Source organism: Bubalus kerabau, chromosome 5 (genome assembly GCF_029407905.1).
Source record: "Bubalus kerabau isolate K-KA32 ecotype Philippines breed swamp buffalo chromosome 5, PCC_UOA_SB_1v2, whole genome shotgun sequence".
Lineage (NCBI taxonomy): Eukaryota > Metazoa > Chordata > Mammalia > Artiodactyla > Bovidae > Bubalus > Bubalus kerabau.
Window position 1 is genome coordinate 12383572 of NC_073628.1, and position 22355 is coordinate 12405926.

The 22355-nt window shown below is 42.7% G+C and overlaps 1 protein-coding gene across 1 annotated transcript; it reads left to right on the forward strand.

Moving 5' to 3' along the window:
- Positions 1–2251: 2251 nt before the first annotated feature.
- On the forward strand, positions 2252–11164 carry LOC129653632 (pregnancy-associated glycoprotein 1-like). Its single transcript, XM_055583373.1, has 9 exons — positions 2252–2352; positions 3424–3574; positions 4559–4676; positions 4775–4893; positions 6092–6285; positions 7209–7325; positions 9001–9142; positions 9227–9325; positions 11015–11164. The coding sequence occupies exons 1-9, from the start codon at positions 2252–2254 to the stop codon at positions 11162–11164; spliced, it is 1191 nt and encodes a 396-aa protein (XP_055439348.1).
- Positions 11165–22355: the final 11191 nt, after the last annotated feature.

Here is a 22355-nt window from a genome sequence, read left to right on the forward strand (position 1 = left end):
TTTAAGCCAACTTTTTCACTCTCCACTTTCACTTTCATCAAGAGGCTTCTTAGTTCCTCTTCACGTTCTGCGATAAGGGTGGTGTCATCTACATATCTGATGTTATTGATATTTCTCCCAACAATCTTGATTCCAGCTTGTGTTTATTCCAGTCCAGAGTTTCTCATGATGTACTCTGCATATAAGTTAAATAAACGGGGTGACAATAGACAGCCTTGATGTACTCCTTTTCCCAAGCTCTATACAGTCAGCAAAAACAAGACTGGGAGCTGACGGTGGGTCAGATCATGAACACCTTATTTCCAAATTCAGACTGAAATTGAAGAAAGTGGAGAAAAGCACTAGACCATTAAGGTATGACCTAAATCAAATCCCTTATGACTATACAATGGAAGTGAGAAATAGATTTAAGGGAATAGATATTATAGAGTGTCTGATGAGCTATGGATGGAGGTTCATGACATTGTACAGGAGACAAGAATCAAGACCATCCCCAAGAAAAAGAAATGCAAAAAAGCAAAATGGCTGTGTGAGGAAGCCTTACACAGAGCTGTGAAAAGAAGGGAAGGAAAAAGCAAAGGAGAAAAGCAAAGATATACCCATTTGAATGCAGAGTTCCAAAAAATAGCAAGGAGAGATAAGAAAGCCTTCCTCAATGGTAAATGCAAAGAAATAGAGGAAAACAATAGAATGGGAAGGACTAGAGATTTCTTCAAGGAAATTAGAGATGCCAAGGAAATATAGTTGTTGAATATAGTGTCAGATTTATTTCCTTTTTATTTTCTTTTGGTTTTCTTTGGTTCTGTTTTTCATGGGCAGTATTTTTGTTTTCCTTAGAAGATATTCCACTCTGAATGTAGAGTCATAAGTCTGAAATTTAAAGCCAATTAAGTAATGGGTTGTTATAGGTAGCTAGTCAACAACTTGATGCAATTAGATTTATTAATCTTTGTTCTCAATTTGTTCAGTTCAATTCAGTCCTTCAGTTGTGTCCGTCTCTTCGCAACGCCATAGACTGCAGCATGCCAGGCTTCCCTATCCATCACCAACTCCCGGAGCTTGCTCAAGCACATGTCCATCGACTTGGTGATGCCATCCAACCATCTCATCCTCTGTCTTATGCTTCTCCTCATCTCTTCAATCTTTCCTAATATCAGGGTCTTTTCCAATGAGTCAGCATGTTTAGTATGCATTCAGGTCTTTTAAAATCAACCAACATGAATTAAATTCCTCTCTGTCCCCACTGCACTCCCAACTCTAGGCCAGAAACAAAAACCTGCAGACTGAAGGCTGATTCCAGCACATTGCTGTGGAGATTTCATTCAAAATTTTTTTTCGGGTAAAAAAAAATTAGTTGCTGACATTAAAATCAATAGATTGTACATAAATACCCAAACTCCTGATTCTCTTGAAAACATGGCCAACTGGCCTGCTTTCCAGCATGGGTGAAGTGGAGGAAAGGCTGCTCCCAGAGGTAAGGCCTGTGCTGCTCAGATTTCAACATGGCCACCTAGTCATAGTATCATATCTCCTGCCTCCTGGGCCCTTGAGTTTGTGAGAACTAGACTTCTACTTCTCTTAAGATAAAGACTACTTTTGTCTTGATCAACTTTGACTTTGAAGCCTTTAACCCAGAGCCTAGCACACAGTTCTTCCTTGTACAGTTGCTGTATGATATAAAGTATCTTGTGGATGCATATGACATTTCTTCCAATACTGAAACCATGCAATTGAGGTACTGCTCTGTCCTAAATCATTGATGCATCATAAGTGCCCCTGATGTCTGCAATTAGACCCACTACCTAAGCCAGTTGTATGTTCCTGGTTTGCCCCTGAAGTCTTCAGTTTGCCATTTGACAACTTATCCTCCTAGCAGTCTCCTCTCCAACAAAGACAGCAATGCATATCTCATGAAGTGCCTAGGAAGATGACATGAAACCACACGTGTTGAGCATGGCCACCAGTATCCATTTTCATGATGTTCTTAGCAGTTTATTCTCCAAGTAGGCAAGGTTCTCCATCTTCTTAGATGTCCATGCAGATTAGTTTGATTTTCCAGCCAAGCTTCAAGGAAGAAATTACAGTTAAATTCTCTATATTCTGAAAAACTTCAAAGGCCACTCTCCAAGGACAATGGTGAAGGTAAAGATTTTATCGACACCTTTGTTTTTCTCAGATCTTTTAATGGCCTAAAGGGGAATACTAGGGTAGGTCAGAGCATATATAACTAGAGGCTCCCGGTCACCACTACATGCTAAGAACCCAAACGTCCCTGAGTACTTGGAGCCAGGAAAGAAACATGAAGTGGCTTGTGCTCCTCGGGCTGGTGGCCTTCTCAGAGTGCATAGTCAAGTAAGTATGGGGACTGTAAGTCACATCATATTCCTTTCTCGGATTTTTCTTTTCATCTGATTATTCTTCCACCCATGAGGTTTAGCAGGGAATGGAATATTTCCCTAAGAGTCTTAAAGTTCAACTCTTACTTACTGATAAGTAACTTGCCAAAGGAGCTGTGCATCCCAAGGTCTTGGTGTGGATTTGGGTTGCACAAATCTTGGGGTTCAGTCATGTCATGACCTATTGAAAATGCAGCTCCTTGCAACTATTCAGTGCACAGTCTGTGAGATGTCGATGTGGTCCTGTGGAAAAGCACTTTTCTACATTTTATTCAACATGTCCTCTTATTTCCGTGTCTACTTAAGTGTGTATATGTCTATGTCTGCATCTCTGTATCACTGTCATTTATCTCTCCATCTCTTTGGAAGTCACTGGGAGTGTATTTCTCTTTGTGTTGTTTTCTTTTAATTTTTCTTTGACTCTTACTTCCTTCACAAGCCTCTGAATTTCTCTTACTTGTTCCCTATATCTTGGATTCTTCTTTCAACTCTCTGTCCTCTTTAAACTTGGAGAAAGATACACTGTTTTACACTGTTTTATATCAGACAAGCAGTGTGAACAGGTCAACTCAGAAACCTCTTGCATTTCAAATTGCTCCCTTGTAAAAGAGGATAAGAGTCCCCCTTCTACCTTATTCCTTGTGGTTCTATGAGAAGGAATGTGTGTGATGGCAACAACAATGCTAATGGCTCTCATTGTTGAGACTTCCTATTATCAGGTACCTTATATCCATCACTTCACTTATCCCCAAGATATTCTATTTGTAGGGTTTGTATTGTGACATTCCACCATTTTACCAAAGGGGAGAGTGAGACACCACATGGTCGTTTGTCTTACCCAAGATTGCAGAAAAGAACCTGTATTCACCTGTATGTCTTTGCCATGGTATATGCATAAAATTCTGATAATAATGTGCCTCGTAAAAATGATTAGAATATACACAGGACCATTACAATGACAGTTATACCTTCACACTGATGGCTAATTGTAGCATCTTTGCTTTCTTTGTCAAATGCTTGGTGAAAGAATACCTCTAAGGAGAGTGAAGACCATGAGAAATACCGTCAGTGGAAAAAACATGCTGAACAATTTCCTGAAGGAGCATGCTTACAGACTGTCCCAGATTTCTTTTCGTGGCTCAAATCTAACTAGTCACCCACTGAGAAACATCAGGGATGTGAGTATTTTGGGAGGATGGTGCTCCACAGTGCCCCCTGGTGCTCTAGCCTAGCACTGGGGCTCATCTGGAGGTCCCAGGTGGGATGTTGGGGTTGGGGTTCCTGCAGGAGGCAGAGACAGTGGAAAAGAGGGACTGCACCTAGAGGAGAAGGCACTCTCATTCTCAACTGTTGGTCTTTGTGATTGGGCCCGGCAATTACCAGGTGGCAGGTAAACATCCATGTCTGTGTCAAAGATGTGTCATTAGTTTGAGGGTGATTGTTCCTTCTGAACTAAGTGAGCCACTCAGTTATAGATGAAGAGTGAACCAGCACTGATCAAAAGGTAGAACCAACTGCAAAGCAATTGCAAATCCCCAGGTAGAGGAATTTCTGTTTCCACAGATGCAAGAATGACAGCAGTAAAAATTTACTGAACCTCTATTCTGAGTATGGACATAAGAATCACTGTGGTTCCTGTTTTTAGATTAGAAAATGGGCTTATTTTGTCTTCAAGATGTCTTCAAAAATGCCCATGCCAGCCTGAGAGACAGGCAAAGAGTAAATACATGTCAAATGAAAAGGTCAACTGTGTGCTGTTGATTGGATGTGGTCTGAGTTTAGATGGAGTGGCTGGGGTTGATCAAGAAAGACCTCCTGGAGAAGCGGGTGCTAAGGCTGGGTTTGAAGAGACTACAGAGCTTCTCAAATGAAGGCAACAGGACTTCCCTGGGTATCCAGCTGTCCTGGAGGCCCAGTGGTTATGCCTCTGGGCTTTCCATGCAGGACGTACCACTTCATCTCCTGTTCATAGAGTCAATATCCTGCATACAATGTAGCACAGGAAAAATATATCAAATGCAGATATGTGTGACCAAAGTCTGTGAGCTGCACGGTGCTCAGAAAGTGATCTCAAGAGATATGTGACACCCAGAGGGAGGCATCAGTTTGGGAATAGAGTGTAGCCAGTTCTGCACTAACCCACTCCCTCCTTCTCTGTTTAGTTGTTCTACGTGGGTAACATCACCATTGGAACACCCCCTCAGGAATTCCAGGTTGTCTTTGACACAGGCTCATCTGACTTGTGGGTGCCCTCCATATTTTGCAACAGCTCAACCTGTTGTGAGTACAGACACCCCCTACCTGGACCATCTTTCACTTGCCCTGCCACCCTGTTTCCACCCTTGGCACCTGATGACACTCATCTCTTGTGTCTGCAGCTACACACGTTAGGTTCAGACATCTTCAGTCTTCCACCTTCCGGCCTCCCAATAAGACCTTCAGGATCACCTATGGATCTGGGAGAATTGAAGGAGTTGTTGCTCATGACACAGTTCGGGTAAGAGTGTAACAAATGCTGAGTCAGAACTGGCTATGGAATGACCATTGCTTGCAAAACAGATGCAGAACCATCTGGCAGGACCCTTCCTAGCATAACTCCCATAGATATTGGCCATCTTATCCACAGGATCATGTCTCTGGGGAGGCAGTGCCCATGGTGACACATGAGCAAACAAATTATCTAATCCAGGGAGTGGCTTGAGGTTTGGACTTGAAGCTCCTCTGCCCATGAGCAGTTCAAGGTTCATTTTGCTGGGAGTGAGAAGAAGGGATAAAAGCACCCACTTTTATATTCACAGACTGTTCCAGGCACTTTCAGCTGATAACTGGTTTAATCCCACAACAACCTCACACAGCAGTTACTCTGATTAGCTCATGAGACATATGAGGAAACTGAGGTGCAGACAGCAAGGGCTTTGCTGAGGGCACACATGTGGTAAAATCTGGAGTTAGGCTGGCATTTCAGGACTGAAGTTGTTGTGGGGTGTTTGAGGGCAGGATAAAACTGATCTTGGGACCCTGGGAGTAGTCAAGAGCTTCAGGTATCCAGAGTGGGAAACTGGAGGCCTGAGAAATCAAGGGGCCTGATAAATGAGTTCTGACTCTAGACGACCCTTGAGAGTCTGATAAACCTTTGGCCTGCCTCCCCCAAAATACTTGAGTAGTTCCCCTTCTCTCTTTCTCTCTCATACACACTCACAGAAATATACACATATCCCTAAAAGTGAATTCCCCAGACAGTAATTTCATAGAACCCTACAAGCAAGATTGTGTTTTTGGCTTCTGTCTTCCTGGACAGATGCAGAATCCTCAGTATATTACATAGAATGCAGTCCATTCCCGTGATTATGTCACAGTGATGCCAAAGAGAAGCCTTTCTTGCTCTTGATTGTTTTGTCCCTAAGGTGGCACCTATGGGACCTGGCCTGATTCTTGGTTGCCCCACCTGGACAGAAGCCATGAGGCCAATTTGACTCACCTAGATGGTGTTTTTCAGAGGGGTAGATGTTTTAAAATCCAAAGCCTCTCTCAAATGGAACCCAAATTCCCCTCCCAGCTTGATCTAACTGTCTGTGGGCCACCGAAGATAGAGCCCAGCCTCAATTCGTCTCTGAGGAACTAATGGCAATGCACCCCAGCCCAGTCCTAGCCCCACTTCACGTATCTGTAAGTGGCAACATTCTTCTCTCCCACAGATTGGGGACCTTGTAAGTACTGACCAGCCATTCGGTCTAAGCATGGCAGAATCGGGGTTTGAGGGCATAGCTTTTGATGGCGTCTTGGGCTTGAGCTACCCCAACAGATCCTTCTTTGGAGCCATCCCCTTCTTTGACAAGCTGAAGAATCAAGGTGCCATTTCTGAGCCTGTTTTTGCCTTCTACTTGAGCAAGTAAGTCTAAGATGGACAATCCCTTTCTCCAAATTAGCTGTAAGATGCTTTCAGGTGCATGAAAATTATAGAACACTTGATAAAGAAGTATCCTGAGAGATAATCTAACCCAGGATAAATATGGCCCCAGGGCCCAACTGGCTTCACCCCTGCCTTTTATAAATAAAATTTTATTGGAATCCAACCCTACTCCTGGGCTCAAGATCAGTAACATGGTCTAGGGGAGTGAGTGAGGAGGAAGGCTAATGGAAGGCAACAGAAAACAAGTTGAAGGGAAAGGCATTAGGATTTGCTTATGAATTTGTTCAGGAAGGAAGGAGAAGGATGGTGGATATCTTTCCTTCCTCATTAGCATTTCACTGGGAACCCAGGACCAGCTACCCAATTTGTAGGAGCCAGTGAGAAATGAAAGTGTGGGACACAAAAGTGTGGGACCCCTTGTTCAAGAAATATGAGGCATTTCAAGACAGAGAGAGCAGAGATGGGGTCTCTTCTGAGTGTGGGGTCCTTTGGACAGTAGAGGTCACAGGCCAGTGAAGCCAACTCTGGGTGACCTGAACCCACACCCTTAGAACTCCCAGGCCTTGATTTTCCTGAAAAATGACAGGGTGGACAAGGGGGAAGCCAAAACACTTCAGTACTGTGTCCTCTGAGGGTGTCTGAACACTTAGGTCACTGGAGGTCCAGGGTGTCTTCAGAAGACATAGTGGGTGGAGCCCAGCCAAGTGATTCAGCTTCTAACCTCCTCTGTGCCACTCACTAGCCAGTAACGGACCTCAGTCTGGATCTCAATCTCTCCTAGATGCTATTTCTGCATCTGTATATGGGGACCTTATTAGGGCTTTGATGGGTGAACAACCACAGCTCTCAGACTGTGCTGTTGTTACTGTCCTCCAAGGATCCCCCCTCACTTCTCTCTACAGAGACAAGCAGGAGGGCAGTGTGGTGATGTTTGGTGGGGTGGACCACTGCTACTACAAGGGAGAGCTCAACTGGGTACCATTGATCCAAGCGGGTGACTGGAGTATACACATGGACCGGTAAGCCTCTCCCTCTGAGGGTCAGCCCAAGTGATGCTCCCACTACTGTACATGGACACAGGCAGACACACACAAATACATTCTCAGACACACAGTCACACAGACATATACACCACTCACAACAACACAGTCAGACACACAGACACGTGGAAACACACAAGCAGACACATATAAACCTACACAGAGACACATAAAACATGCATAGCTAGTCAGTGACACACAAGCACACACAGAGACACATAGAATCACACATACAAATAAACACACAAGCACATAGATACACAAACAACCTATGGGTTCATAATCCCCAGGCCTTCTGAATATGGCTCTGACCAGCGTCCTAAAAGGGTCCAGAGAGGTCTGTGCAGCTGGGAGAGGGCTGCTCCCACTGCCCTTTGAGGTGGGGAGCATGGTTAGAGGACTCTACAGTGTGATGAACAGAGGATCAGGGAGAATTTCTCCAGCCTGAACAGAATTATGATAAGATGACCAACTGTCCAGGGATACCTAGGACATAGGAAGTTCTCAGTACAGATAAATGTCATTTTAAAAACAGGGACAGTCCTGAGAAAATGCGGAAAACTGGTCTTATTAGGGAGCAGCTACCCAGCAGTGGAGAGAGGTTGGCTGAAGTCTTAAGATTTGAAAGCAACTAATAAAAAGGCCACCCCACATTCTTGGGCACACAGTGGGACAGGGGCTGTAACAGAGAATCAGGAAGGTGGGATCCAGGAGTGACCTAAGGACAAGAGGCATAATTGATAGGATTCTGTGTGATACCTTCAGACAAAAGCTGACCTGTCCTTTGGAGTTTCTGTGGGTTAGTCATGTATTTCCTGGCAAGGGTCTCAGGGTCTGAGCTGGTTGTAGGAGCAGTGCTGGCAGACACCCTCTCCCAGAGGAGCCCCTCTCTCTTCCTACTGTGAGAATCTGCTGCCCCTGCAAATCTCCATCTTCACTCTGTGTGTGACCTGTTATTTGTCCCCCATCAGATACAGCTTTCTGGAGGTTTCTTATTTTCTCAGTCTTCATTCTCTCATTGAACAGAAAAGCATTGGGCGTCCACTGTGTGCCAGGCACTTTAGGGAGGCAAGGAGAATAAAACTCGCCCTCACATCTAAGAAGGCAGATGTACATGAATTGACTCTCCCACATAGTGAATTGTGTCTTAGGTATATGCTAGACATGAGGAGGAGAAGGCATTGGCAACCCATTCCAGTACTTTGCCTGGAAAATCCCAGGGACAGTGGAGCCTGGTGGGCTGCCCTCTATGAGGTCCCACAGAGTTGGACATGACTGAAGTGAGTTAGCAGCAACAGCAGCAGCAGACATGAGGAAGGGTCTACAGAGAGAGACCAAGATAGGAGACTGATAAAGACCGGGGGAAAGACTTCCTGAAAACAATACAATTAAGTTGGAATCTGGAAGATCGGAAGAAATTTGCTAGTCAAAGTGGAGTGGAGTCTTCTAGGAAGGAAGACCAGCTTGTGTCAAGGTACAAAAGATCCTGGTGTATTTAAGTACTGCATTCGAGGATGTCAAGAAAGGTGCTGTGTCGAGATTAAAGGAAAAGAGGGCAAAAGACAAAGGGCTGTTTATGAGATAGTCGGGAAGGGGGAAACTCTGGGGAGACTCAGAGTGACTTTGATGCCCACTTTCTTCCATTGTCTCTCAGCATCTCCATGAAAAGAAAGGTTATTGCTTGTTCTGACGGCTGCGAGGCCCTTGTGGACACAGGGACATCACATATCCAAGGCCCAGGAAGACTGGTCAATTACATACAGAAGCTCATCGGTGCCACACCACGGGGTTCCAAGGTGAAGGGTCATGCCCCAGGGTCACTGCCAGTCTCCACACACAAGGATCTCCAGGGCCAACCTCTCTCCCTCTCTCTCTAACAGCACTATGTTTCATGTTCTGCGGTCAATACCCTGCCCTCTATTATCTTCACCATCAACGGCATCAACTACCCAGTGCCAGCTCGAGCCTACATCCTCAAGGTGAGGGAACAATACTGAGGGTTGGTTCTCAAACTGGAGCTTGCAAGAACCCTTGGGCTCTTGCTGGGAGGAGGGCGCCCTCTGGAGGCCATGCCGCACAATTGCAGATGCTGCTGAACCCTGTGGCTGGGCCAGTGCCTCCCACAAAACCAATCACTTGCGAAGTAAGGGCTGTGTGGGACACTGATCTTTCTGAGATAAAGGTGGAGATGCCACACCATAGGGCATGGTGGGAGTACAAGGAGAGGGGAACAGTAAGGTCCTCAGTCCTCAAAGAGCTTCAATTCAATCTGAACCTGTAGATGCATGAACATGAAATTCAGCTCTAGCAGTCCCTGAAATAGGCCATGTTACAAGGAGAATGGCTGGGGACAGTCCCAGTGTGATGTCCCAGCATAAGTTAACAGTCTCCATTCCCTTCTCAAACTTTTCCTGGTTTGGATGATAAATTACATGGTCAGCCTAGTTCTTGGCTGCATGTTCCCATTGCTCTGGCCAGGTGCCCCTGTTGTGAGTTGAGGTTCCCGACCCCTCAGTGGGGAGGTTGGATACTAAGATGAATAAAGGGTGCACAGTGGCTGCTCAGCCCCGGCACAGGGTGCAGGTTTCATGTCAGCTCCCTGCGAGAGTTCAGAGCAGGGTGATGAACTCAAAGAAGACTTTGAGGAAGAGAGGGAATTTCAGGAATTCTAAAACCACAAACTCATTGATCCATATGGAGGGTTGCTTGATTCTAGGCAAAACTGCACTGGATTCCATGCAAATGGCATCTCAAGGTGGTCAGCACTGGGGTATTGGGGACTTACGAGGGGTGACGAGGGCTAAGGACTGATTGGTGGGGATGGGGAACCAGAGTACGTTACCCAACCAAGCCTGGAGTGGCCAAAGAGGTGAGTGTGGGCCAAAGGAGGCTTCTCAGAGTTCCTGAGTTAAGTCTTCAAGAACATGTTGTGGGTACTAGTCTATTTAAGATGGAAAACCAACAATGAGTTACTTTGTAGCACCGGGAACTCCACTCAGTTATATGACAGGCTGGATGGGAGGGGTATCCTTGGGACCAGGATACCTGGATACATAGGGCTGAGTCCCTTTATTGTCCACCTGAAACTCAGAATATTGTTAATCAGCTCTACTCTGAAAAAAAAAAGTTTTTAAATACAGTATGGATTGTGGGGACACAGGTGGAGAACCAGAATTCTCTGCATAGAAAACAAGGAGCAGGAGACAGAAGAAAAGAAACAGGGAGTGAGGGGAACTATGGACACACTTGTTCTTTTCTAAAAAATTATTTGAAGTGTGGCTAATCTTTAGTGTTGCATTAAGTTCTGCTGCACAACAATGTGACTCAGTTATACATATAAAATGTATTTTCTCTTATTCTTTTTTCATGTGATTTAACACTGAATATTGAATACAGTTCCTTATGCTCTACAGTAGGACTTTGTTGTTTTTCATTCCTTTATTTCCCCAACTCCCAGTCCTCCATTCACCACACCCCTCCTCATGGCAACCTCATGTCTTGGCCCTCTTTGGTTTTGGATGAACTCTCACATCCCCTGCTGCTGAGAAAACCCCTTGATACTTACCAAAAGAGGGAAATAAGACAAAGAATTGCGCTGGGTTTGGATATTGTGGGGGAGTCACTGGTAAGGGCTCATGCTTACTGGTGTGTGTCTCTGACTCCCCCAGGATTCTAAAGGCCGCTGCTATGCCACCTTTAAAGAGCACCGGTTGAGTTCATCTACAGAGATCTGGTTCCTGGGTGACGTCTTCCTGAGGCTGTATTTCTCGGTCTTTGATCGAGGAAATGACAGGATTGGCCTGGCACGGGCAGTGTAAATGCTTGGAGTGGTTCAGGAATCAGTAAGGCTGCTCCTAACACACACTCACTCACACTTTGGGCACTCCTGCCCAGGATGCTGGTGAGCTGTATTTGGTGGTATGTACACCCTATTCTCAGTAAAGAATAAAGGGTTTCACTCTTAATGGTGCTGAAACAAATGGTTGCCTCTGTTTGTGTCTGGGAGTGAAGGATCTAGAACCAAGTCTGAATCAAAATTGAGAGGAGCCCTACTCCAGCTGGCTTCAAGGAAAAGGGAGACTCATTGCAATGATTCTGGGAATCCAGGACAGAAGAATCAGAGCAAATACAAAAATCTCAGTGACTGTGCCCAAGAAATCAGAAGGCATCCATTCTCTCACATTCGCTCTTTCCCTTCAGTCTACTTTGATGGTCTTAGCCTGGCAACTTTTTTCCTTAAGGCTTCTACACCTAGTCAGGGAGTTCAAGCTACCTGCCCTAGGGTTTTAAATCCCAAAGGCATCACCTAGTAAGGAAAGAAGATTGCAGACATCAGAGTTCAAGGGTGTTCTCTGAACGACCCACCTCAGATCACATGTACAGCCCTAGATCAGCCATCCTGGCAGGGACATGGGGTCTTACGACTGGCTTTTCATGGTTTTTGGCTCTGATCCAGCAGCACACATGATTGTAAATTTCATCCAGAACTACATGACTGAAGCTGGGGAGAGCCAGCCCCAAGGATAGTGACTGGCAGATGGTCTAGGCCAGGGAAGAGTTTGTGGTGACCCACCAACTCCACCACTTCCTCATTCACGGGAATTATAAGAGATAATGAAATAGACTCTCTTTGTCCCATGTCAGATGATCTTATCACTGGGCTTCTCCTCCAGGGGGTTTTGGGTGAGGTACTTCATGCAGAGCTGGTTCCCTCTTGTTCCCAAACCCCAGTCATCAGCTCTCTGCCACATATGCCTGCTCTGTCCTTTACTTGTTCTACTTGGTAAGTGGTGGCCCCAGTGGATCCCTGAGCCATTCCCCTCCTCTAGGGCCCAGAATGCCCCATCTTTGCCTCCAATGCTGCTGGGGAGAAAACAACACATGTATCAGGGGACCCAGTGTACACATTGACTTCAGCCTTTCTAAGCTTCCTCCAGGGGTGTGCTACAAACTATTTGCTTGGAGCTGCCATGGTTAGGGACTTTCTCAGTGGAAGCATCCATTCTTTCCAACTGGAGGCCCCCAGTAGATCCCTCAGCTGAGTCAGCAGGGGTCACAGATTGATTTCTTTTCAGATTGACTGGTTTGAAGTCCTTGTTGCATAAGGGACTCTCAAGAATCTTCTCAAGCACCACAGGTTTCAAAAGCTCAATTCTTTGGGATTCACCTTTTCTTATGGTCCAGATAGCACATCTGTACATGATTACTGGGAAAATCATAGCTCTGACACTGCAGACCTCTGTAGCAAAGTGAGTCTCTGCTTTTTAATACATTGTGCAGGTTTTTCATAGCCTTTCTTCCTTCCAAGGAGCAAGTGTCTTTTAATTGTGTGGCTGCAGTCAAGGTCCATAGTGGTTTGGGAGCCCAAGAAAATAAAATCTGCCACTGTTTCCACTTTTCCTTCATCTATATGTATGAAGTTGTGGGACTGGATGCCATGAATGTTGAGTATATTTTTGTGAATAGTGTTTTGAATGTTGAGTTTTAAGCCAGTTTTTGCATCTCCTCTCCTCACAAAGAGGCTCTTTAGTTCTTCTTTGCTTTCTGACACTAGGGCAGTGTCATCTTCATATCTGTAGATGTTGATATTTCTCCCAGCAATCTTTATTCCAGCTTGGGATTTATGCAGTCCAGCATATCGAATGATGTATCCTGTATAGAAGTTAAATAACTAGAGTGAGAATGTACACCTTTTCTTGCTTCTTTCCCAGTTTTAAATCTTTCAGTTGTTCTGTGTCTGATTCTAACTGTTGAATTTTGACCTAAATACAGACTTTTCAGGAGACATGTAAGGTGATCTGGTACTCCCATTTCCTTAAGAATTTTCCAGTTTGTTATGGTCCACACAGAGAAAGTTTTTAGCATAGTCAGTGAAGCAGACAGAAATGTTTTCTGGGATTCCCTTGTTTTCTCTATGATCCAGTGGATGTTGGCAATTTTATATCTGGTTCCTCAAACCAGTTTCTACATCTGGAAGTTCTCAGTTCATGTAGTGTTGAGGCTTAACTTGAAGGATTTTGAGCATTACCTTGCTAGCAAGTGAGATGAGCACAATTGCATGATATGTTTAACATTCTTTGGAATTGCCTTTCTTTTGGATTGGAATGAAAACTGATCTTTTTCAGCACTGTGGCTACTGCTGTGTTTTCCAAATTTTGCTGACATATTGAATGCATCACTTTTACAGCCTCATTATTTAGGATTTTTGAATAGCTCAGCTGGAATTCCATCACCTCTCCTATCATTGCTTGTAGTGATGCTTCCTAAGGCCCACTTGACTTCATATTCCAGTATATCTGGCTTTACATGAGTAACCCAAACATCACCCCTATCCCAGTCACTATGACTGTTTTTGTACAGTTCTTCTGTGCATTCTTGGCACCTCTTCTTAATCTCATCTGCTTTTGTTAGGTCTTTGACTTTTCTGTTCTTTATTGTGCCCAACCTTGCACGAATGTTCCTCTGGTAGCTCCAATTTTCAAGAAGTGATCTATACTCTTTGCAATTCTATTATTTTCCTCTAATTCTTACAGTTTTCACTTATGAAGACTTTCTTCTCTCTCCTTACTATTCTCTGGAAGTCTGCATTCCATTGGGTATATCTTTCCATTTCTCCTTTGCCTTTCACTTCTCTTATTTTCTCAGCTGTTTTAAAGGCCTCCTCAGGCAACCCCTTTTCATTCTCACATTTGTTTCTCTTGGGGATGGTTTTGGCGACCACCTCCTGTACAATGTTACAAACCTCCATCCATAGTTCTTCAGGCTTCCAGACCAAATCCCTTGAATCTATTTTTCATTTCCACTATAAAATCATAATGGAGTTGATTTAGGTCATAGCTGAATGTTCTACTGGTTGTCCTTAGTTCTTTCAATTTAAGCCTGTATACTGCTTGCTTCTGCCTAAGCATTGGTGCCAGATCACCACCCACCACTACCAGTGAGTGTGGAGCAAAAACACACAATTTGAGGACTGTTACCCTGGGTTGTTGCTTGGCTTTTCACATGCTTAGCTGTGTGACATTGATCAAACCCCTTAACCTCAGTTTTCTCATCTGGACAATGGGCACCATGATGATAATTCCACCTCTGGATGCATGCATGCCTGCTAAGAACAAGTGGCCTCAGAGGGCTTTCTGGGTTCCTGAGACTGGAACAAATATGAATTATTCTGCCACCTGGGGAGAAGGAAATCTTCTGTTCAGAGGTTATGGGTGCCATCCCCAAGGCTAAATATTGATTCAAGCCAAATGACATCTATTTCTGAACCATGACCCAGAATTCTGACTGAGGTGATGCTTCTGTTTTCTGGGCCCCAACAAGAGCTAATGATTACTGTCTCAGATTGCTCCATTACCAGCCTTACTTCTCAGCCTTTCCTTGTCAACTACTAGCCTGAAATCACACTGCAAGGAGAGTTGTAAGGCTTTTGGTCTCTTTAACGTTTCCCACATCTCCAGTGTAGCAAGAAGTAGCTGTTATGCTTACTTGTCATAGCAACAGCTATGGCAACCTGTACAGTCCAATCTCAGTCTGTTAAATGAAACTGTCCCCATTTGGCCCCTCATGTTTACATTACCTACGATTGCCTTAGAAGCCTTCCTATGCTTGCTGTTTAATGATCAATATGTGTGGACTTGATCTAGATTACTTTCCCAAGCATGATTCTAACCATGCAATGAAGTAACCAGACATTTAGTCATCTAACTACCCACAGGAATTGATAAAAGCAAACTACCCATCCATTTCTTGCTTGCCGCAAACAACATTGAAGTGATCTGCTGAAACAATGTGATATATTGTTTCCAAAAGGGACACTTTTTCTGGATCCATTTTCCACCTAGTGCAGAATGTCTACCACAAGCCTCACCCTGCAGCAGCTGGTCACCTGGTTTTTGCAGACTCAGCCCACTCCACATCCCTTCAACATCCCTCAGTAAAATCTAGAGAACAAACTCAGTCAAAGCTCTCTCTCCTGCAGAAAACAGTTTTTTGTTTTTTTTAGAAAACAATGTTTGGTAACACATTCAAAATATTGTGCTCCTTGTCTTGGATTCAAGGACCTGCACCAGAGGATGGGAAGCCTCCCATTCCAACTAAATCTTTCTCCACTCCAACCAGAACCAGACACTTCACTGGACCCTGTGTCCTCATTGGTATCGTTCAGTTGCTAAGTCATATCTGACTCTTTGTGATTACCTGTTTGGCAACAAAACAGGATCCCTGTCTTTCACTATTTAGTGTAGTTTCCTCAAACTCATGTCCTTTGAGTAGGTGATGCCATCTCACAATCTCATCCTTTTATTCCCTCTCCTTCTGCCCACATTCTTTCCCAGCATCAGTGTCTCTTCCAATGAGCTGGGTCTTCACATCATTGGCCTAAGTGTTGGAGCTTCATCTTTATCATCAGTCCTTCCATTGAATATTGCTCTACCACTTCCAAAACAACACTCATGTTTCTAATCACCTAAGAATATTGACCACTGATAAAGTTTGACAGAAGAGGGATCTAGTCCTCTGGGAAATCCCAGCACTGCCATCCTGCTTTTCTCTCCACCTGGCATAGAATTGTTTCCCTACAGCTTCTCCAGCTTGAAGTGGCTTGCTGACCCAAAATTGTCAGCTGTCAATGAATTGTTCCTTCTTCCTTTCTTAAAGACTTCTTCCTGCTTCCTGATTGTCCTCTGTAATCAGTTCAGTTCAATCTCTCAGTCATGTCCAACTCTTTGCTATATCATGAGTGCAGCATGCCAGGTTTTCCTGTCTATCACCAACTCCTAGAGCTTGCTCAAACTCATGTTCATCAAGTTGATGATGCCACCCAACAATTTTGTCTTCTGTCTTCCCCTTTGCCTCCTGCCTTTAATCTTTCCCAGCATTGGGGTCTTTTATAATGAGTTAGTTCTACCCATCAACTGGCCAAAGTAATGGAGGTTCAGCTTCAGCACCGGTCTTTCCAATGAATATTCAGGACTGATTTCCTTTAGGGTGGACAGGTTGGATCCCCTTGCAGTCCAAGGGACTCTCAAGAGTTGCCCAACACCACAGTTCAAAAGCATCAGTTCTTTGGTGCTCAGCTTTCTTTATGGTCCAACTCTCACATCCACTCATGACTTCTGGAAAAACCATAGCTTTGACTCTACAGACCTTTGCTGGTAAAGTAATTTCTCTGCTTTTTAGTATGCTGTCAAAGTTTTTCATTGCTTTTCTTCCAAGGACCAAGTGACTTTTTTTTCCCCCCACAGCTGCAGTCACTATCTGCAGTGATTTTTGGAGTCTGGGAAAATAAAGTCTGTCACTGCTTTCATTGTTTCTCCATCTATTTGCCATTAAATAATGGAACTGGTTGTAGTGATCTTTGTTTTTTGATCTGTACATACTTCATCAAGACCATACCCAAGAAAATAAATGCAAAAAAGCAAAATGGTTGTCTGAAGGTGCCTTAGAACTAACTTAGAAAGAAGAGAAGCAAAAGGCAAAACAAAAAAGAAACACAAACCAATCTGAATGCAGAGTTCCAAAGATAGCAAGAAGAGATTTGAAGAAAGCCTTCCTAAGTGATCAGTGCAAAGATATAGAGGAAAACAATAGAATGGGAAAGACCAGAGATCTGCTTAAAAAAATTAGAGGTAGGGAAGGATTATTACATGCAAAGATGGGCCTAATAAAAGACAGAAATGGCATGGACCTAAGAGAAGCAGAATATATTAAGAAGAGGTTGAAAGAATATATAAAAGAACTATACAAAAAGAATATTAAGGACCCAGATAACCACGATGGTGTGATCACTCGCCTAGACCTTAGACATCCTGAAATGTGAAGTCAAGAGGGCCTTAAGAAGCATCACTACGATTAAAGCTAGTGGAGGTTATGGAATTGCAGTTGAGCTATTTCAAATCCTAAAAGATGATGCTGTTAAAGTGCTGCACTTAATAAGTTAGGAAATTTGGAAAACTCAGCAGTGGCCCTGGGACTGGAAAGGTCGTTTTCATTGCAATTCCAAAGAAAGGTAATTTCAAAGAATGTTCAGTTACCACACACTTGCACTCATCTCACATGCTACAAAGTAATTTCTGCAAGCAAATCTTCAACAGTATTGTGAATTTCCATATGTTCAAGATGGATTTAGAAAAGGCAGAGGAACCAGAGATCAAATTGCCATCATATGTTGGATCATAGAAAAAGCAGGAGAATTCCAGAAATATACCTACTTCTGCTTTATTGACCATCAAAAGCCTTTGACAGTGTGGATCACAACAAACTGTGGAAAACTTACTGAGATTGGAATACCAGACCATCTTACCTGCCTTCTGAGAAATCTGTATGCAAATCAAGAAGCAACAGAACTGAACATGAAAGAGCAGACTGGTTCCAAATCAGGAAAGGAATAATCAAAGGCTGTATATCGTCACCCTGCTTATTTAAATTCTATGCTGAGTACATCATGCGAAATGTCGAACTGGATGAAGGACAAGCTGGAATAATGGTTGCTGGGAGAAATATCAATAACCTCAAATATGCAGATGACACCACCCTCATGGCAGAATGTGAAGAGAAACTAAAGAGCCTCTTGATGAAAGTGAAAGAGGAGAGTGAAACATCTGGCTTAAACTCCACATTCAGAAAATGAAGATCATGGCATTTTGTCCCATCACTTCATGGCAAATAGATGGGGAAACAATGGAAAGGGTGAGAGACATTATTTTTGGGGGGCTCCAAAATCACTGCAGATGATGACTGCAGCCATGAAATTAAAATATGCTTGTTTGTTTGAAGAACGTTATGACAAGCCTAGCAACATTTTTAAAAGCAGAGACATTACTTTGCTGAAAAAGTTCAGTATAATCAAAGCTATGATTTTTCCAGCTGTCATGTATGGATGTGACAGTTGAAAGTAAAAGAATGGTGAGTAATGAAGAATTGAAGGTTTTGAACTGTGGTGTTTGATAAGACTCTTGAGAGTCCCTTGGACACAAGGAGATCCAACAAGTCCATGCTAAAGGAAATCAATCCTGAATATTCATTGGAAGGATAGATGCTGAAGCTGAAACTCCAGTACTTTGGCCGACTGATGTGAAGAACTTACTCATTAGAAAACATGCTATTACTGGGAAAGATTGAAGGCAAGAAGAGAAGAGCATGACAGAGGATGAGATGGTTGGATGGCATCACTGACTCGATGACATGAGTTTGAGCAAGATCTAGGAGTTGATGAAGGACAGAGAATCCTGGTGTGCTGCAGTCAGAGTTTCAAAGAGTTAGATATGACTGAGTGACTGAACTGAATTGAACATACCCCATAGCAAATGCCAGTTGTAATTGTCATGTTTATCCAGCAAGACAGGGCTCCCCAAAGCCCCAACATATATCCCTAGTTAGTCTGCACCCATGCACAGAAGTCACTGCCTAGCATTCACAAGGCATTCAGTGAGTTCTGATTGCAGGGGGACCTTCATTTTGGTAGATATAGAGGAGCAAAGGACACATTTATCCTCCTGTCTAAAACAACTTGAAAATAGAAGAGATAAATGAAAGAGCAGTTTTTTACATCAAATGTCAAACATCAGAGAATGGATTCCTGAGGCGGGGAGCAAGCAAGGTGAGTTTTACAATTGCCCCAACTCTAGAAATAGTTTCCAACACATACATGGAAGGGCTATCTAGGCAGAGACAAACAGTCTCCCCAAGAAAAGAGATTTAAAACTCTAGATAGTTAGAGTTCAATGGAAAGAGCTACACACAGAGAACTGTGCAAGTGTACAGGTGATACCCTTCCAGTTTTCAGCAGAGAGTTGATAGTACTTGTCAGGATTATAGGGAACAATCCTTGAGACGCAAATTGTGCCAAGTCTAATGGTGTCCCCACCCACAAGTATGTAAATTACTCATTATTCCCATGACATCACTATGGCCATGAAGACAATATTGCCTTACTAGTGGGGAATAGTAAACCTGGTCTAAAGATTGGTCTTATATCAGCTAAAAAACCTGAACAGCAAGCCTTCAAAAAATACAATTGTTTCCAAGAAATTAACAGTATTTGCAAACAGTGCCAGTAATAATTTATAAAAATTTAAAATATCCAGCATCCAAAGGGTAAAAAATTGCCATATCCATACATCTGTGTCTCTTTTGCTGTCTCGCATACAGGGTTATCTTTACCAATTTTCTAATCCAATGTCCAATTTAAAATTTCCATATGAACTGGGAAAATATTTGTCCTAGGTCAATCAAAATATTGTGAAATAATTATACTCTAATTAAAATAAATACATAAATTTAAAAAGAAAAAAATTTCCAACGTGTAAAGAAGCAAGAAAATATCCATAATGAGGGAAAATCAAGTAGTAAAAAAAAAGCAAAATATGCATTACATAATTAGCAGGGAAGGACATTAAAATGCTTCCTAGAATAATAATCTTTATAGTCATGAAGTTGAAGAATATTGAGTGTGTTAAATAGAGACATGGAAAATAGGAATGAAAAGACTGTGGGAAAAAATTCATTGTGCATCACAGAGATTTGAAACAACTTTAATAACACTGAAATATATGAGAATGGAATCCCACAGGAAGTGAAAGAAAGAGAATAGAGAAAAGAATTTCATAATTACTGGATGAAATTTTTTCCAGATATGATGAAAGCTTTAAACCCATTAACACAGAAGTTCATTTAATTCAAGGACAAGAAATAGGACAACTATTCAAAGGTGCATGATAATTCATTGTTTAAAACAATCAACCAAAGAAATGTAACCAGAAGGAAAAACAGACACAGTAGAACAAAAAATGGGAACAACAGCAGATTAGGCATATGAAACAATGTTAGCCAGAGGACAATGGCACCACATCTTAGAGTGCTGAGAGAAATAGAATTGACTCAGAATTCTATACCCAAGAAAAATACATATCAATGGCAAGATAAAATACTCTCTGAGACGTACAACTATGAGACTGCATCACCACAAACAGACCACTCTAACAAGAAATATTTTTTAAAAGGCCTCAAAATAAGATCACTATAATTCTAGCCATATCAGCCCTTCAAAAGACTTTGATCAGGAGAAACTAATATTAAAGTAGAAATAGTCGTTTTGTTTCTACACACTTCTAGAAAGTGTTGCTAACTCCTCAGTATTGAATCTTGCAATGCTGGTGGACTAGATGGTGAAGTGATGTGAACAGACGTAAGGAAGGTGAGACAGGTAGGTCAGAATGTGAGGTAACAAAGACAAGGTATTTAGAAGCTAAAGAATTGAGATAGATTTGGGACCTGAGTTGGAAAAGCAGTTTTCAAAACAAATTAGGTCATGTGGTATGTATAATCCTCATTTTAGTCCTTAGAAAATCTCTACTGACCAGTGTGTCTTTTTTTTTTTTTTCCCCCAAGCACAGTTCAGATCCAATCAAATGTCTCACATTGCTTCTTCTTCCTCCTGGCTCCCATACTGTGCCCAGCTGTTCAGCCTAATATATCCAGAAAAGGTTTGTTCTTTAAGGCAGACACTGCTGGCTGCCTACAAAATGATCTATTCTCTGCTTCTCTTTCAAAACTGAAAATAGTTTGTTATATAGCCATGAGCCCAGTAGCAACAGGACTGCATTTCCTACCCACCAGTGCTCTTGGTCATGACTGGTGACTGGGAAGCAAGCAGACCTGTAAGAGGGATTTCTTGGAGACTGCTTTCCATGAGCTGATTTAGCTGAGAGATGAGTCTCTTCCCTTCCCTACCTTCTTCCTAACTGCTCCCTAGATTTTAATTGTGATGGCTGGAACTCCTGCAGTTGTATTGGACAATCATGTAATATTGGAGATGGATACCACCCAAGCTCTCACTGGCTCACCTCCAGCTTTGTTTCAGTGGGAGAGAAAAATCAAGTTTATTTTGCTAAAGTTATGGTTGTTTTAGTTTTTTGCAACGTGCATCCAAACTAATCCTGACAATACTATGTGTTTAATATGATAGAGCCTTATTATTTTGTTGGTTTTAGTGAATATATTTATATTTTACATTTCTCTTATTTTTATTTTATAAATTGATTCATCAACCACAGGTATATCTAAATTTTATAACTGCAAAATTACGATTATAAGCATATTTTCCTATAGATTTTGCATTTTTATAATTTCTTATCTTCTTTCGTTTCTTGTTTTCTCCATATTTGTACAGCCTGGGCCATTTCCTCTCTTACAACCACATCCATATCTGCAGACCAAAACAGGCTGAAAGCTGTGTGGGGAGAACCAAAGAAGAATGAATAACAGGCACATGAATGAAGGGTGGTGGCCCTTGTTACTCATCATGAGTGTTCTTCAGTAGGATCACATTCCCTGCCCTTCTGTGTGCCCACCACCCCCAGGTTTGCCATGACCATGGAAGATACTTCGGCCAGTGGAATTTGAGTAGAGGTGATATGTCACTTCCAAATGGAAGTATTATTTTCTGTCTCACTAGCTGGAATGCAGATGCAATGACAGGGGCTGGAGCAGCCATGTTAGACCAGAGGTAAGTAGCACAGGTGCAAGATGTAACAAGAAAGAAGTGGGTCCCCATTTCTGTGGAGAGACCTGCACTAATATTATATGAACAAGAATTGAAATTGTATTGTATTTAAGACAATGTTATTTAAGGTTAGATTACAGTAGTTGAACCTATAACCTAACACTCATAATAGAATAACTGATCTTTGTGTTAGCCTTGTCTTGACATTAGAGTCTGGCATAATGAGACAATATCTACTGACGTATACTTACAAGTGAGTCAAGTGACAGCCTTGCCCTCTGGAAGCTCTGGTTTAGTGTGGGTTTCAGAAACTCAAACAAGAACAAAGCGACATGACAGGGACAGCTTCAAGATGCTGTAGGAACACTTGGAAGGGGAACCTAAATCAGTCCTGGTCTCAGGAGTTACATGAAGTCGTGGACAATTCTCTTTGTCTCCTTAAAAATAGGCCATGGTGCCAGTTTCATGTAAAAGTGATGTATTTCAAATTCCTTCCAGAGTGTTTTTGA